Consider the following 11,824-nt stretch of genomic DNA (forward strand, 5'->3'; position numbering starts at 1 on the left):
CCTACTTTGACAAACTTAAGCTCTTTAGAGCACTCAAACAAAAGACACAATAGGTTCAGCTGGACTGGCTAGGTCGGTCCGTGTAGTGTAGTAAATTTACTTTAAAGACGGTTTGTTTTTGTGCACTCTGAGAACACAAGATTCAATATAGCCTATATATAGTAAGCTAGTTATCATAAAACACTGAAATAACTTCTTAAAAAAAGACAATTTAGCAGTAGCCTACTTGATGTTCATATTTACAGCTTCATTGCTGGTGTTTTGTGAAATAAATTGATTCAATTGGTTTAGTCAAAAATAATTTTTCTTCCCATGAAATCAGACCCTATCACATAGGCCTACTAAGGGAAACTAAATATCCAGACATACAGTATTGCGTAACTGGAACTTGAAGTGGGCTTATTTCTTGTAGTATGAAGTATATAATTTACATTGAATTAGCAAAAGTAACATCTGATCTAAGTAAAAACACCGAACATGTAGCATTGGAGTTGAAAATGTGGAGATTGAGTCAAAATGGGCAAACAGGTGAAGACAAGTCCGTAGCAAGATTGTTGTGTAGAATGAGAAAATAATTTGAATGGGGGGGCTACAAAAATAAGAAAATGGTAGCATCCATTCGAGCAGACGGTCTTTTCTTTTACCACCCCAGATTCACGATTTCTCCGAATATACACTGGAAGGCTTTTGAAAAGCAGCCAGTCTTAGGTTTCATCATCCAAGACACGTAGACCTTCCACTTCGTTAGGTGGGGTAAAATGGTACAACCATTGATGATATGGTCCATTAAAAACGCACTTTTCATCATCAAGGAAACTTGAATAACAAACCAAATAACCTTTCATAACAGCTTCACCCTCTTGTCCGTACTTACTGGTTAACATCCCAGTTAAAGAAGAATCTAGGCAGTGTAGTCAGCAATGGATTATTTTTATTATTCTATTTAGCATTTTATCGTTCTTCATCAGCGAAAATACTGCGGAGTATTAACTTGTCCATTTTTAGCATGATTTCTTGTTAAACATCGATTTAACAATGGTTTGTTTGTGGCTTAAGTGGTAAAAGAGTAGATGCTTCTTGAAAACTTACAATAATTTGGTGTTGTGACTTGTACGTATAACATCCAACAGACAACAGACTACTGTAAATCAGTGATAGAAAGTGATTTGAATTGTTGAAATCAGGTCTGTTGTAAACGATGGCAACTTGTGCAGACGTTCTTGATTGCCCAGATGCACAGTTTTGTTGTTCTGGTGTTTGTTGCGATTGGGACAACACAATTGATGCTACTATCAAAACAACATACAACATTGGGTAAGTGGGTATTGTAAATTCCCTATCGATTAACAGGTAGGCAATGCACTATTTCGTTGAAAGAAGGCCATACATTGTTTTCGCAGTTGGTTTCAATTTGGAAGAGGCTGATTGCTCATCGAGAAAACGCATTTTAGAGCATAATCTTAGCTGTTTGTAATTATTTTCAGCAACTTGAAGTTGACAACTTGGAAGTCTTACTATTTATATCCATTTTATACCCACTAGACGCAGATGAAATAATTAAAACACCAAGACCAAAACGACGCTGGTTCGACTTTTTGGCTTGTGTTTGAGCACCGCACTTCAAACAATTCTAGTGGGTGAAATTATTTACGAACAACAACACTTCAACAAAAAGCGAATGCATCACTCTGTCAATCTTGAAAACCGGCCCTGCGTCAGTGGTTCAAAGTCTCTACAAGAATACGAAACTGCCAGGATTAACTTTTTAAAAAAGCTTCATCAGTCCGTGAATAAAGACTCCCAAATCAATCCATCAATGACGAATTGCCTTGAAAAAACATTCTAAGGCTTGAGTTGCGGTGCAACTTTTATCTTGTTTTACTTTCAAAAAGTTACCCAATGTCTAGGCAACAATTAATAGTTAAGTGCACGAGCAAGATTCTAAGGAACATTTAACCAGAAGTATTGAAACTTTTACAACGTACGTCCAGAAGGGAAACCTTTTAAAAGTGTCGAAGACAGCACTTACATCCGAGCAAAATGGTTAAAAAATCTGGTCAGTTTACTAAAAAATAAAAAAGTCTAAGCTATAGATAGTAAATTAAAAATATTGGAAGTATAGTATGGTGGAAAAGAAGATGTATCACGTCGTGAGTTCTATGAATTGACTGGTTCAAATCCAAATAAATTTAACGTGTGTTAGTTTGCACTAAAGGTCCTTCTTTAACAGAGACCACAAATAATGTCTCCTTCTCTTCAAATTAACACGTACTTTAAAGGGTAGACGTTAATATCTTAAAATTAATTCAAATATTTTTTTCACGATAGATAGTAATCTCATGTTCAGCATACGTTTCGAAACCTCAACCATGACTAGACTGTTTTCACCCCCAGTGTTATTAAATGAAATCATTCCTTGGTGCCACTTATTTTTAAATTAAATGACAGCACACATCGCAAGGGCCAACCAACAAGCCTATTGTGAAGAAAGATTAGGTAAATAGAAATTAAGGTTTGCAGTTTTACAAATCGGCATTTAACATTGTCAATCAAAACGGCAGTGGATAACCTACAGCCTAATTTTGTACGTTTTTAAATTTTGTATCTTCAAAGTTCTTCATTCTGTCAATATGTTTCTGTGATGTGCCATTTTGCTGTTAAATGGATAGTTTTTGCTTGTTTTAGTCCCTTTGATAAACTTCGTCGTGCTGACCAATGAAACGTTGGGAATAAAGCTAGTTATTACCATTAGCATCTTCTGGTAGCCTGGTCTACAGTTACTAGAAGAACGCAAAACAACATTTGATTGTTACTTATATTAGATTCTATTTGAATAAGCTGAAGATGCTATTACTATAGCGAAATCGATTTTTAGTAAATTACACTAATAGGTTAGATTGTTGTGTAAATGCCAGCATTTGATGAATGCAAAATAGCAGTACCATACTTATATTAGTATTATTATTATTTTGATGCCTCATAATTATCTTCCTCGACTGATTGTTGGAACTCTTATCTGTTACCAGGGTTGGAATGATCGTTGTCATGGTCATTGGAATCTTAGCGGCAATAGGAGGATGTATTGCTTGCTGCGTGTGTTGCTGCAAACGCGAAAATGCAGGATATGCTCCGGCTCCTCATGTCGTAACCACAACCACAGTCGTACCTCCTCCACAACAAAGTTTGTTAAAGAGAGCTTTCTTTTTTGTTGAATCGTCAAGACCTAATAGACTTAACCATCAATTAACCTTTTCTAAACTATGTGATTTTTAAAAGGTCGGTAAGCCACTTTTTGAGGTAATTGCATTATTATGTGTAGACTATTGGGCTAGTATTACATATATTTGATCTATTTTAACTAATCAGTAGCGAAAGGTTAAGAAAGTGGTGTTTCTCCAATTGTGTTATAACAGTTTCAATGTAGCTATAGTACAATATTATGGAGACAAGTTTTCTGCACAAAGCATTTTGCACCTTATCTAAACAAATAATTTTGCTTTTTTGCTCTATAAAAAGTTTTAAAACTTCACTGAAGCCTACATGCAACTTTTCTGAACTTTTTTAGATAACGTTTTATAAGTAACACGTTTATAATACATTTTTTTCATTTTATTTCATGCAGACCTCCAACATACCAAAGCAACAAGCAGATACCCAAATGAAACTATAGTGATGGAATAAAACCTTTTATTTGAGCAAACAAAACGACTCCAAAGCGGACATTATAATTATATTAAAATATACCAGCCTACATTAAAACCAAAGAACACTACTTTGGTAGGCTACAGTTATTCCCATCTTGAAACCTGTGGAAATTTTTCAAAACTCGGTAAACGGAGTAGCCTAATTTGAGGAAAGGCACTAAAATTAAATGTTATTCATTTCAAAGCTGCGTATTTTTTTTTAAATTTTTGCAGTTTAAAAGTCCACCTGCTAGTTAAGTTGTTCAAATGTTGACTATAAAAAAGTTGTCTTCAATTTTGCCTTAACTTCGTAATGTTTTCATGAAGCGTTTTAATAATTTTTTATTTAAATAGTGCTAGTATCTAAAAATAAATTTCAAGCAACTTTCAATTTTGTCAAGTATTTTTTGAATTTTTCCTACTTTTCTATGTCCAAGAAGTGTCCTCAGCTTTACGGACATAATTCCAAATAACGTCTAACAAATATTTTCACGATTATCTAATATTGTTCCACTAATTATAACAAGGCATATGATAAATAAAAGGCTCTTAAAATTAACAATCTTGTACTTTTTCCAGATTTTTTTTTTAAATTGTCTGTCAAGTAAAGTTGAATTCCTATTTTGTTTAGTCGGCTGGCGTGTTTTCAATTGTCAAGGCATCCTTAAATTTTAAGTTTTTTGCAAAATAATGCAACCAGTAAAGCAGAGCAAGAAGTTGAACAGCAGAGTTTGCAATAGTGAACAAAACTAGTCCTTTCTATTATCTTTTGTCATATCCCAGCTGACGCCAAGGTATAGATTAAGTGAACGGGAAGGCAAGGAAGCCATCTTCGTGTCCACCTTCAGGCATGCCTTTAAGTGTTCTGTCAAAAACACAGCCGCATGCTCTTGAGCAGTGTCGAACTGGCGCTCATTCGAGTGTGGCATCAGAGCTCTCACCACTCGACTGTTTGGCTGACTACACCTTTTCCAGCAATTTTAATCTTGATTCATCCTCAGTTATTTTTGCTAGCTGGAATGCTTTTAACAGCGCCAACCTTGCCTAAAGCTAACCTGCTCATTTTGCGCAATCGTCAGTCAGTTACAAAATGGAATTTGAAAAGCGCTGATTACTAAAAAATTTCTCGTTTTTTCTGCTGCCTTCAGAAATAAGATGCTTTTGTTATTTCAAATTTTTGCAATCAGATTCGAGTACAAGTTAGATGCAGAGGTTTCGGATTCTGTAAAGTGTTTGCAAATTTGCAATCACGAAATGTGACACTTTCATTGAGAAACTTAACAGTAAAACAGCAACGTTTAGGTCTATGTCAAATCGTTGAAAACTGTAGTACAACTTTTACTGTCCAGTTAAGTTGCATGCAGCTGTAGCCTACCAATCGCGTAAAGATTTGATCCATGCAGTTTCTTACTAATGATTAAGCAGTAGCTAGCCTAGATGTTTATTTTTGAGTTAAATGGAATACTTAAGTTATAAATTCATTTTGTTTCATTGGAAAAAAAATGGTCATAAATATTACAGTTTTGTTTGTGAAGGTAAGCGTAGAGCACAAGGATAAAACCGTCATGATAGGATAAAGAATAAGGACATAAAACAAATTAGAAACGTCTCATTTTATAAAAAAGTTGTCTGTTTATGACAATGCAATTGAATACGTGAGTTCAATAAGGGCCCAAGTCCTTTTTTCAAATTTCACTTTTTAAGCTTTCCAATTCTATTGTCTATTCAATGATACCTGAAAAAACGGCTCAATTTTTCAAGCTTAAACATGCAAACCACCTCCTCAATATTTTCGTTGGTTTTAAGAAAGGCCAAATTCTAGCAATTGAGCTTTAACTTTGCCATAAGTTAGTTTTTCTACAGAATCTTCCTTGAGTAAAATTTTCAAGCATAATGCTACTTAACAGCATGCCTAAGCATATGCTCATTATCGAAATTCTTCTTCAAAAGTAAATTGCATAAATAGTTAAAATGCATTTATCTCAAAACACCTTTAAATTATGTCCTTCTTGAACTCACGTATTCAATTGCGAATGAGCATGGCTGCTGTTACGTTGTTTGATTTTATGTGTTTTTCAAAAGACAGCCGCTTGTATCCAGTGGGTCTCGAATCTTATACAATCCAGTTAATTTTTCAATCTAATATTTTCGTTAAACAAGTCGTTATGGAAACGGCCTGCAACAACGTCATGGGGTGTCCTGAAGGTGAACTCTGCTGCGATGGATTCTGCTGTACTGATAATGACTTTAATAACGCCTTGAAGAACACCGTTCAGACTGCTTTGCCGTCCCAAGGTAAAGCGACGTAACTACAGATTTTTGATTTTCCCACTTTTTATTAAACGCTTCGCAAAGACTATATTTTTCTTCCAGCAAAGACTCAACAGCGTAACTGCAGTAGTTTGCGAGATATTTGTTGGTCAAAACGACGTAACTACATATAAAGATCATATATGCAAAGCCAAAACGACATAACTGCCAGTTACGTCGTTTTACCATAGAATCCAGAGCAAATAATCCCAGTTACGTCGATTTACAATAGAATCTAGAGTTAATCCCAAATTCTCAATGGGATGTCGGTCTCTGCCAAACAACGCCAGCTGTTTCGCTCGTTATGCAAAGACAATTACGTAGCAAAAGAATAACCTCATTTTGTAGATAAAATTCTTATTAGCTTCTGAAGTGAAAACATTTTATTTACAAAATGAGGTTAATATTTTGTTGCGTGTTGACTCTGCAGCTTCTGTACCCAAACACTCTTCATAAAGCGTCTTGTAGCATCATCCTTTTAGTGAACAGAAGCAGTTAGCTTTAACGCAGCTACAAGTTAAACGCGAATAATGGCAAAACAATCGACTTACATAAAGTTGTGAAAACGCTCATGAATGATTCTGAGGACAATTACGCTAATAACAGAGACCACATGCTGACATACTAAACAAGCTATGCCCGTTTATGCCGGAAAATCGACCACAATTTTCAGAACAGTTACCCACGAACGACAACTACTTGACCTAATTGATGTTGACTAAAGATACTGCATTGTATTTGAACCATATTATTATATTGTGTGTGAATTCAATACATTGTGTCAGATACGCCGGTTTACCTTTGCAGCACTGTCAGAAACACAATCAGGTTTACAAAGGTGAAGCGACGTAACTACACTAATTATCTTAATTAGCGAAAATTAGGACAGCAATCAACGTTTTTGTTCCATTGAAACAAAAAGTAGGCAAGGTCTTTTAGTTAGAGGTATCAAATGTTGAATTGCGATTAAAATGTCGTTATGGTTTACGATTAACTTTAAAGCGCTTTTTCTCGGTTTTAACTTTTCTGTAGTTACGTCGCTTTACCTTTGGACTGCAATGCCTTCTGTCTTCAGCATTCGTTTGGTTCGTTTCGTTCTTTGCGAATGATTTTCGTTGGTTTTAAGAAAAGCCAAATTCTAGCAATTGAGCTTCAACTTTGCCCCAAGTTAGTTTTACTACAGAATCTTCCTTGAGTGAAATTTTCAAGCATAATGCTACATTAACAGCATGTCTAAGCAGTGGCGTATTTAGGGAGGAGGATAAATGGGCGATGGCCTCCTCATAATGATCAGGTAAAAAAAATACAACTTTTACAAAAAAAAGTTGTAGCGCAAGACATAATTGTTTGGATGATTCGTCCTAACGCGGGGAGGGGGCGGGGGTATACTTTTTGCACTGTAATTTGTCAACAGTCTTTCTGCCTTGGCAATTGCTTGGCACAAATTCACGAGAGATTCAATGAGCACTGCTCGCTAGCTTTTAAAGTCAGCACATTTCTGCCTTCATTGATTCATGAAGATGAGGACAGCCTGATTGACAAGATTTTCGACTTCTACCATGAAATGCTGGATGTTGAACCAAGCAATTGCTTTGCAGCTACTATTGAATTGCGAAGATGGAGAGCGAATTGGCTTGCAGTTTCTGTGGATAAACGACCTGCGACTCTTGTGGATGCGTGTCAAGCTGCTGAACAACTCGGCACTATTCGAGTCTTTGCTACACTTCCAGTTACAACTGCCTCCAATGAGCGATGTTTCAGTTCATTAAAGTACCTGCAAAATTATTACCGCACGACCATGATCGAGCCACGTTTGGATGGTCTAGCTCAGATGTATTTAAACAAGGATATTGTACTCGAGTTCGAGTATGATGCAGTCATTGATATATTTGCCAAGCGCAGCCATCGCAATAAACTGTAAATTGTCATTGCGAATCGCCAAGAATGTTCAAAAGGCATTCGAGGTAGGAAGGACTAACTTATTGTTTATGTTCTGAAGTGTTTGATATCTTTCGTTAGTTTATTGATTGGAACAGTAACTTACTTCTGCCGATTTGCTCTTGATTTTAGACCCCTCCCCTTATGTGACGGTTTCAGCTAACCCTCTCCCCCCGTTCTGACGCATCATATGACATTTTGGTATACCTCCCCCACCCCTTATTTAAAGGGTCAAACAAGTTCAATTTGAACCAAAGTAGAACAATTTGAACCAATTAACAGCCATTTTACCCAAATTTGAGCTTTCTGTGTATACTACCGTTCAGACTACCCCGTGTGTACTACCCCCAGACCTCCATTGGCCTCCAGCCGCCGAGTCAGCCGCCAGCCTGACTGACACAATGTCTTGGCCTCCCCCTAACAAACTTTCTAAATACGCCACTGGCTGTTACGTTGCTTAATTTTATGTGTTTTTCAAAAGACAGCCGCTTGTATCCAGTGGGTCTCGAACCTTAAACAATCCAGTTAATTTTTCAATCTAATATTTTCGTTAAACAAGTCATTATGACAACGGCCTGCAACAACGTCATGGAGTGTCCTGAAGGTGAACTCTGCTGCGATGGATTCTGCTGTACTGATAATGACTTTAATAACGCCTTGAAGAACACCGTTCAGACTGCTTATAGCATCGGGTATGAAAGTTCCTTACATGTGCTGCTAATCTGTTGGGCACTTGAAGCAAACATAACATGAGCTACAATAGGTAGTTAGTAGGCTAAATCTTTATGCTCAGATTAAGAAAGCTTTTGATAGGTAATTTTTGGCTACTGCGTACTTGTGGTTGCTTTGAACCAATGACCCAGGCTCGTTACCGAAATTATCAGGATGGTTTTCGATTGTCAAAGTGTTATCTGTGAATTATTTTATCCACTAGGTACCGCTAACCGGAGAGCAATTCTTAAAGTGTGTTGCTCAAGCGCACTCACCGAGAACCGAACCAGGGTCGCTTGATCTTGAGGTTTTTGGTTCACACAGTTTGGCTCTTAACCAACCGTAACTTGTGTTTTTAAAGTATCAGCAACAGCTCCAAAGTAAATTGAAGTATAACACGAAACATTCAATCACCAACCAAATTTTCACACGTCTAAAAATATTTAGTTTAATATTTTGTTTCATTATCTTTTCATCAAATATAAAAAGTATTTTCATCAAATATTTAATTCAATATTTTTACATGCTTCTAGAGTTGGAGTAATTGTTGCCATAGTGATTGGAATCTTAGCCGCAATTGGAGGATGCATTGCATGCTGTGTGTGCTGTTGTAGGCGCCAAAGTCCAAATTATGTTGTCAGTCCAAACGTACATTCGACAACTCTCGGACAATCAGGTAGTCTACCACTGTCTTCATCTCACTGTTAATAGTCTGCGTTATAAGAGTTTTGAAATCACCTTTTGTCAGCTGATGTCTGAGACTTAGTAGTTGCATAGTTTATATTAGGACTGGTTGGTCAAAGAGAGGCTAATCTTGGATACTTAAAACCAATACGATAACTGAATTGAGTAGGCCTAATACTTAATGGAAACCAGCATTATGTGGCCATTTGCCAGAGCGTTTTCACGTTTTTTTAGTGGTGTTTCTAAAAGTATTTCATTGCAATGTATTGTGCTTCGAAATCCAAGCAATTTTATTTTATTTTGGGCATGAGAAGCGCACAATACACTCTCAGAACGCATTGGTAAGGACCATGGGGCGTGGCCCAACATAAAAGTCGGTGGTTAAGTCGATTCTGAAACTTTTATTACAAATCCGTAGTTCTTGTTCCAAGCAAAAACAAATCTTCAACAAGCTAACTAGGTTGTTGCAACTGAAAAGTTTTCGCTTTGTCTTTATTTTTAACCATTGGTTTTTGCAATAAATTTCGTTTCGCACCGCCTTTCATGAAATAAACTTTTATTTCGAACAATAACAATCCTCATGGAATCGCCTCAGCGGAAACGCCCGTAGATAGGCTACAAGCAACATTTAAAGTTTATGAAAATATTGCATTTCTTGTCAGAATTACTTTCCAGCAACAAATTACAACTATTACCGTAACTGAAAGTATTGTATGACTGGAAACTATGATTTTATCATTATCATCAGATACAGCGCCCAGGAGCATAGTTTGCACTGAGGATGTGGCGCTGCTATATAAATGCTGTTATTATTGCTAATGAAACGAGCATCTTTGGTGAGGAAAACGACATGTGTTATTGCCTATTTTTAAAAGGTAATCCTCAATCTGCAGAAGATGGCGTCAATCCACAGATGAACATGGTGCCAAGTGAATCTAATCCACCCTTTTATGAAACGAAGAATACGATGATATAAAAATGCGATCAGACAGCTTTTTGACTTTCACAGCACAGTTGGAATCAATTACACGCTGTTTAATTTCTAACGATTGTTTTGTCTGCTTTTTTTTTTACTTTCATGGCACCTTGGTTGCAATCTAGTGACTCTTGCCACGGTTTAGTTGCTTTGCTGTAGTTTCAATGTTTTCTTAATAAAGCTGCAACATTACCTTCGCTGTTGAACCAACCTTACCGACAAAGAAGCAATAAAGTGAAGCAATAAACCATCCTGTTGTTGCTTTTACTTTCAATTTCATCAGATGAACGATGCAACTAGTGCTATAAACGATAATTGTCCTGATGAACACCCAAACTTTTCAGTATTCAAAGAAGCCCTTACTACTCTCTTGTAGGTTGTAGTGATAATGTGGTAGTTTAGACGTGTAGAATGGACTGATACATGCAACTAATAGGCCTATAAGCAAAAAGCAAGCGAAGTAAGATAAAGTAGTCCTATACTCATAACTGTCTTTGGGGAATGAAAAGATAAGGTTCTTTATGCTAGGTCTTTGGCACTAACGAGGGTATGGTGGCCAGTTCCATTCTCTTGGCCGCCTTCGGCTATGCCCACCCAACTTATTACACCCTTGGTAGAGGGAGCGGCGTTTATCAACAACCAGCTTAAGCCGGGTGTCGGACCAGGTTCAAATTATTGAAAAGCAAATTCTTATCCGCTGCACCATCCCATCGCCAAGTTAAACAATAATTACCCAAAATCAGCACAAATGATGCAGGATCAGTAGGCTATTAATCTCTGTCTTTCGTAAAAAACACAAGGCTTACAATTCTTTAACAACAGCTATTTCCTGCTGTGGCCTCAGCACGCGATTTTGCAGAAGATGGTCTTCAATTTAATATTTGTGATTCACTACCAACACAATTGAAGAAAAGCTACTGTACGGTTGAGCATTCCAAACTCTAACGAAAATGTTTCTACTCGAATTCATGGGCATTTTTTAAGTTTTTATTCATTGGGTCTAATTTGGGAAGTTGCGTTGTATTCGTAGACGGTGATCAAAAAAGATCTTATTTTTTATGTAATTTCTGAACTCACGTCTACTTTCGATATCGTGCATAAGTGGACAGCATACAAGTAGCCAACAATATGCCAAACCGCGTGCTGCACCTCCACTTTGTCGTCGCCAGTTTTCTGAGTTTCTCTCACGCCACTGATTCAGACTGACAAACACCAAGAGACCTTCCAAATTTTGATAACATGGTTGATATGGGGTAAATTTTGGATCAATTAGGAAAGACATGACAAAAAGCGGCGTAATAAAATAGCGACTGTAAGACCGAGACCAATCATTTGACTACTAACAGCCTATCAAGTTTAGGGTTTCTCAGGATTGCATGAAAGCATTTAGATCTTGTAATCTGCAATTCATCCTTAAAATTAGCCTACAATCTCAATGTGCAGGCTACTTTAGCTTCAAATTTTAAATGGTCTTCAACGTTATCTTTCTAATTTTTTGTTTACAAACCACAATGTGCAAATC

At 36.8% G+C, this 11,824-nt stretch overlaps 2 protein-coding genes across 3 annotated transcripts; both read left to right on the plus strand.

Annotated features, from left to right (window-relative positions):
* The first annotated feature begins 1,134 nt into the window (after positions 1 to 1,134).
* On the plus strand, positions 1,135 to 4,244 carry LOC145771313 (uncharacterized). Its single transcript, XM_082583059.1, has 3 exons — positions 1,135 to 1,314; positions 3,027 to 3,181; positions 3,623 to 4,244. The coding sequence occupies exons 1-3, from the start codon at positions 1,199 to 1,201 to the stop codon at positions 3,679 to 3,681; spliced, it is 330 nt and encodes a 109-aa protein (XP_082439185.1). The 5' UTR covers positions 1,135 to 1,198; the 3' UTR covers positions 3,682 to 4,244.
* A 4,171-nt stretch (positions 4,245 to 8,415) lies between these two features.
* Positions 8,416 to 10,464, plus strand: LOC145771380 (uncharacterized). 2 transcript variants are annotated; one of them, XM_082583136.1, is made up of 3 exons: positions 8,416 to 8,623; positions 9,176 to 9,318; positions 10,202 to 10,464. In XM_082583136.1, the coding sequence occupies exons 1-3, from the start codon at positions 8,496 to 8,498 to the stop codon at positions 10,300 to 10,302; spliced, it is 372 nt and encodes a 123-aa protein (XP_082439262.1). In that variant the 5' UTR covers positions 8,416 to 8,495; the 3' UTR covers positions 10,303 to 10,464. The 2 variants fall into 2 exon arrangements, with proteins under 2 accessions (XP_082439262.1, XP_082439263.1); XM_082583137.1 differs by having other exon boundaries at positions 10,220 to 10,464.
* Positions 10,465 to 11,824: the final 1,360 nt, after the last annotated feature.

The sequence above is a fragment of the Aplidium turbinatum genome, chromosome 5 (assembly GCF_918807975.1).
Source record: "Aplidium turbinatum chromosome 5, kaAplTurb1.1, whole genome shotgun sequence".
NCBI classification, from domain to species: Eukaryota; Metazoa; Chordata; class Ascidiacea; order Aplousobranchia; family Polyclinidae; genus Aplidium; species Aplidium turbinatum.

What these genes read in the sequence shown, in the direction of transcription:
- LOC145771313 (XM_082583059.1), top strand. Translation starts at nt 1,199, where the DNA reads ATGGCAACTTGTGCAGACGTTCTTGATTGCCCAGATGCACAGTTTTGT. An exon ending in AAAACAACATACAACATTGG is followed by an intron (nt 1,315 to 3,026) that starts GTAAGTGGGTAT and finishes ATCTGTTACCAG; the next exon opens with GGTTGGAATGATCGTTGTCA. An exon ending in CGTACCTCCTCCACAACAAA is followed by an intron (nt 3,182 to 3,622) that starts GTTTGTTAAAGA and finishes TATTTCATGCAG; the next exon opens with ACCTCCAACATACCAAAGCA.
- LOC145771380 (XM_082583136.1), top strand. Translation starts at nt 8,496, where the DNA reads ATGACAACGGCCTGCAACAACGTCATGGAGTGTCCTGAAGGTGAACTC. An exon ending in CAGACTGCTTATAGCATCGG is followed by an intron (nt 8,624 to 9,175) that starts GTATGAAAGTTC and finishes ACATGCTTCTAG; the next exon opens with AGTTGGAGTAATTGTTGCCA. An exon ending in GACAACTCTCGGACAATCAG is followed by an intron (nt 9,319 to 10,201) that starts GTAGTCTACCAC and finishes TATTTTTAAAAG; the next exon opens with GTAATCCTCAATCTGCAGAA.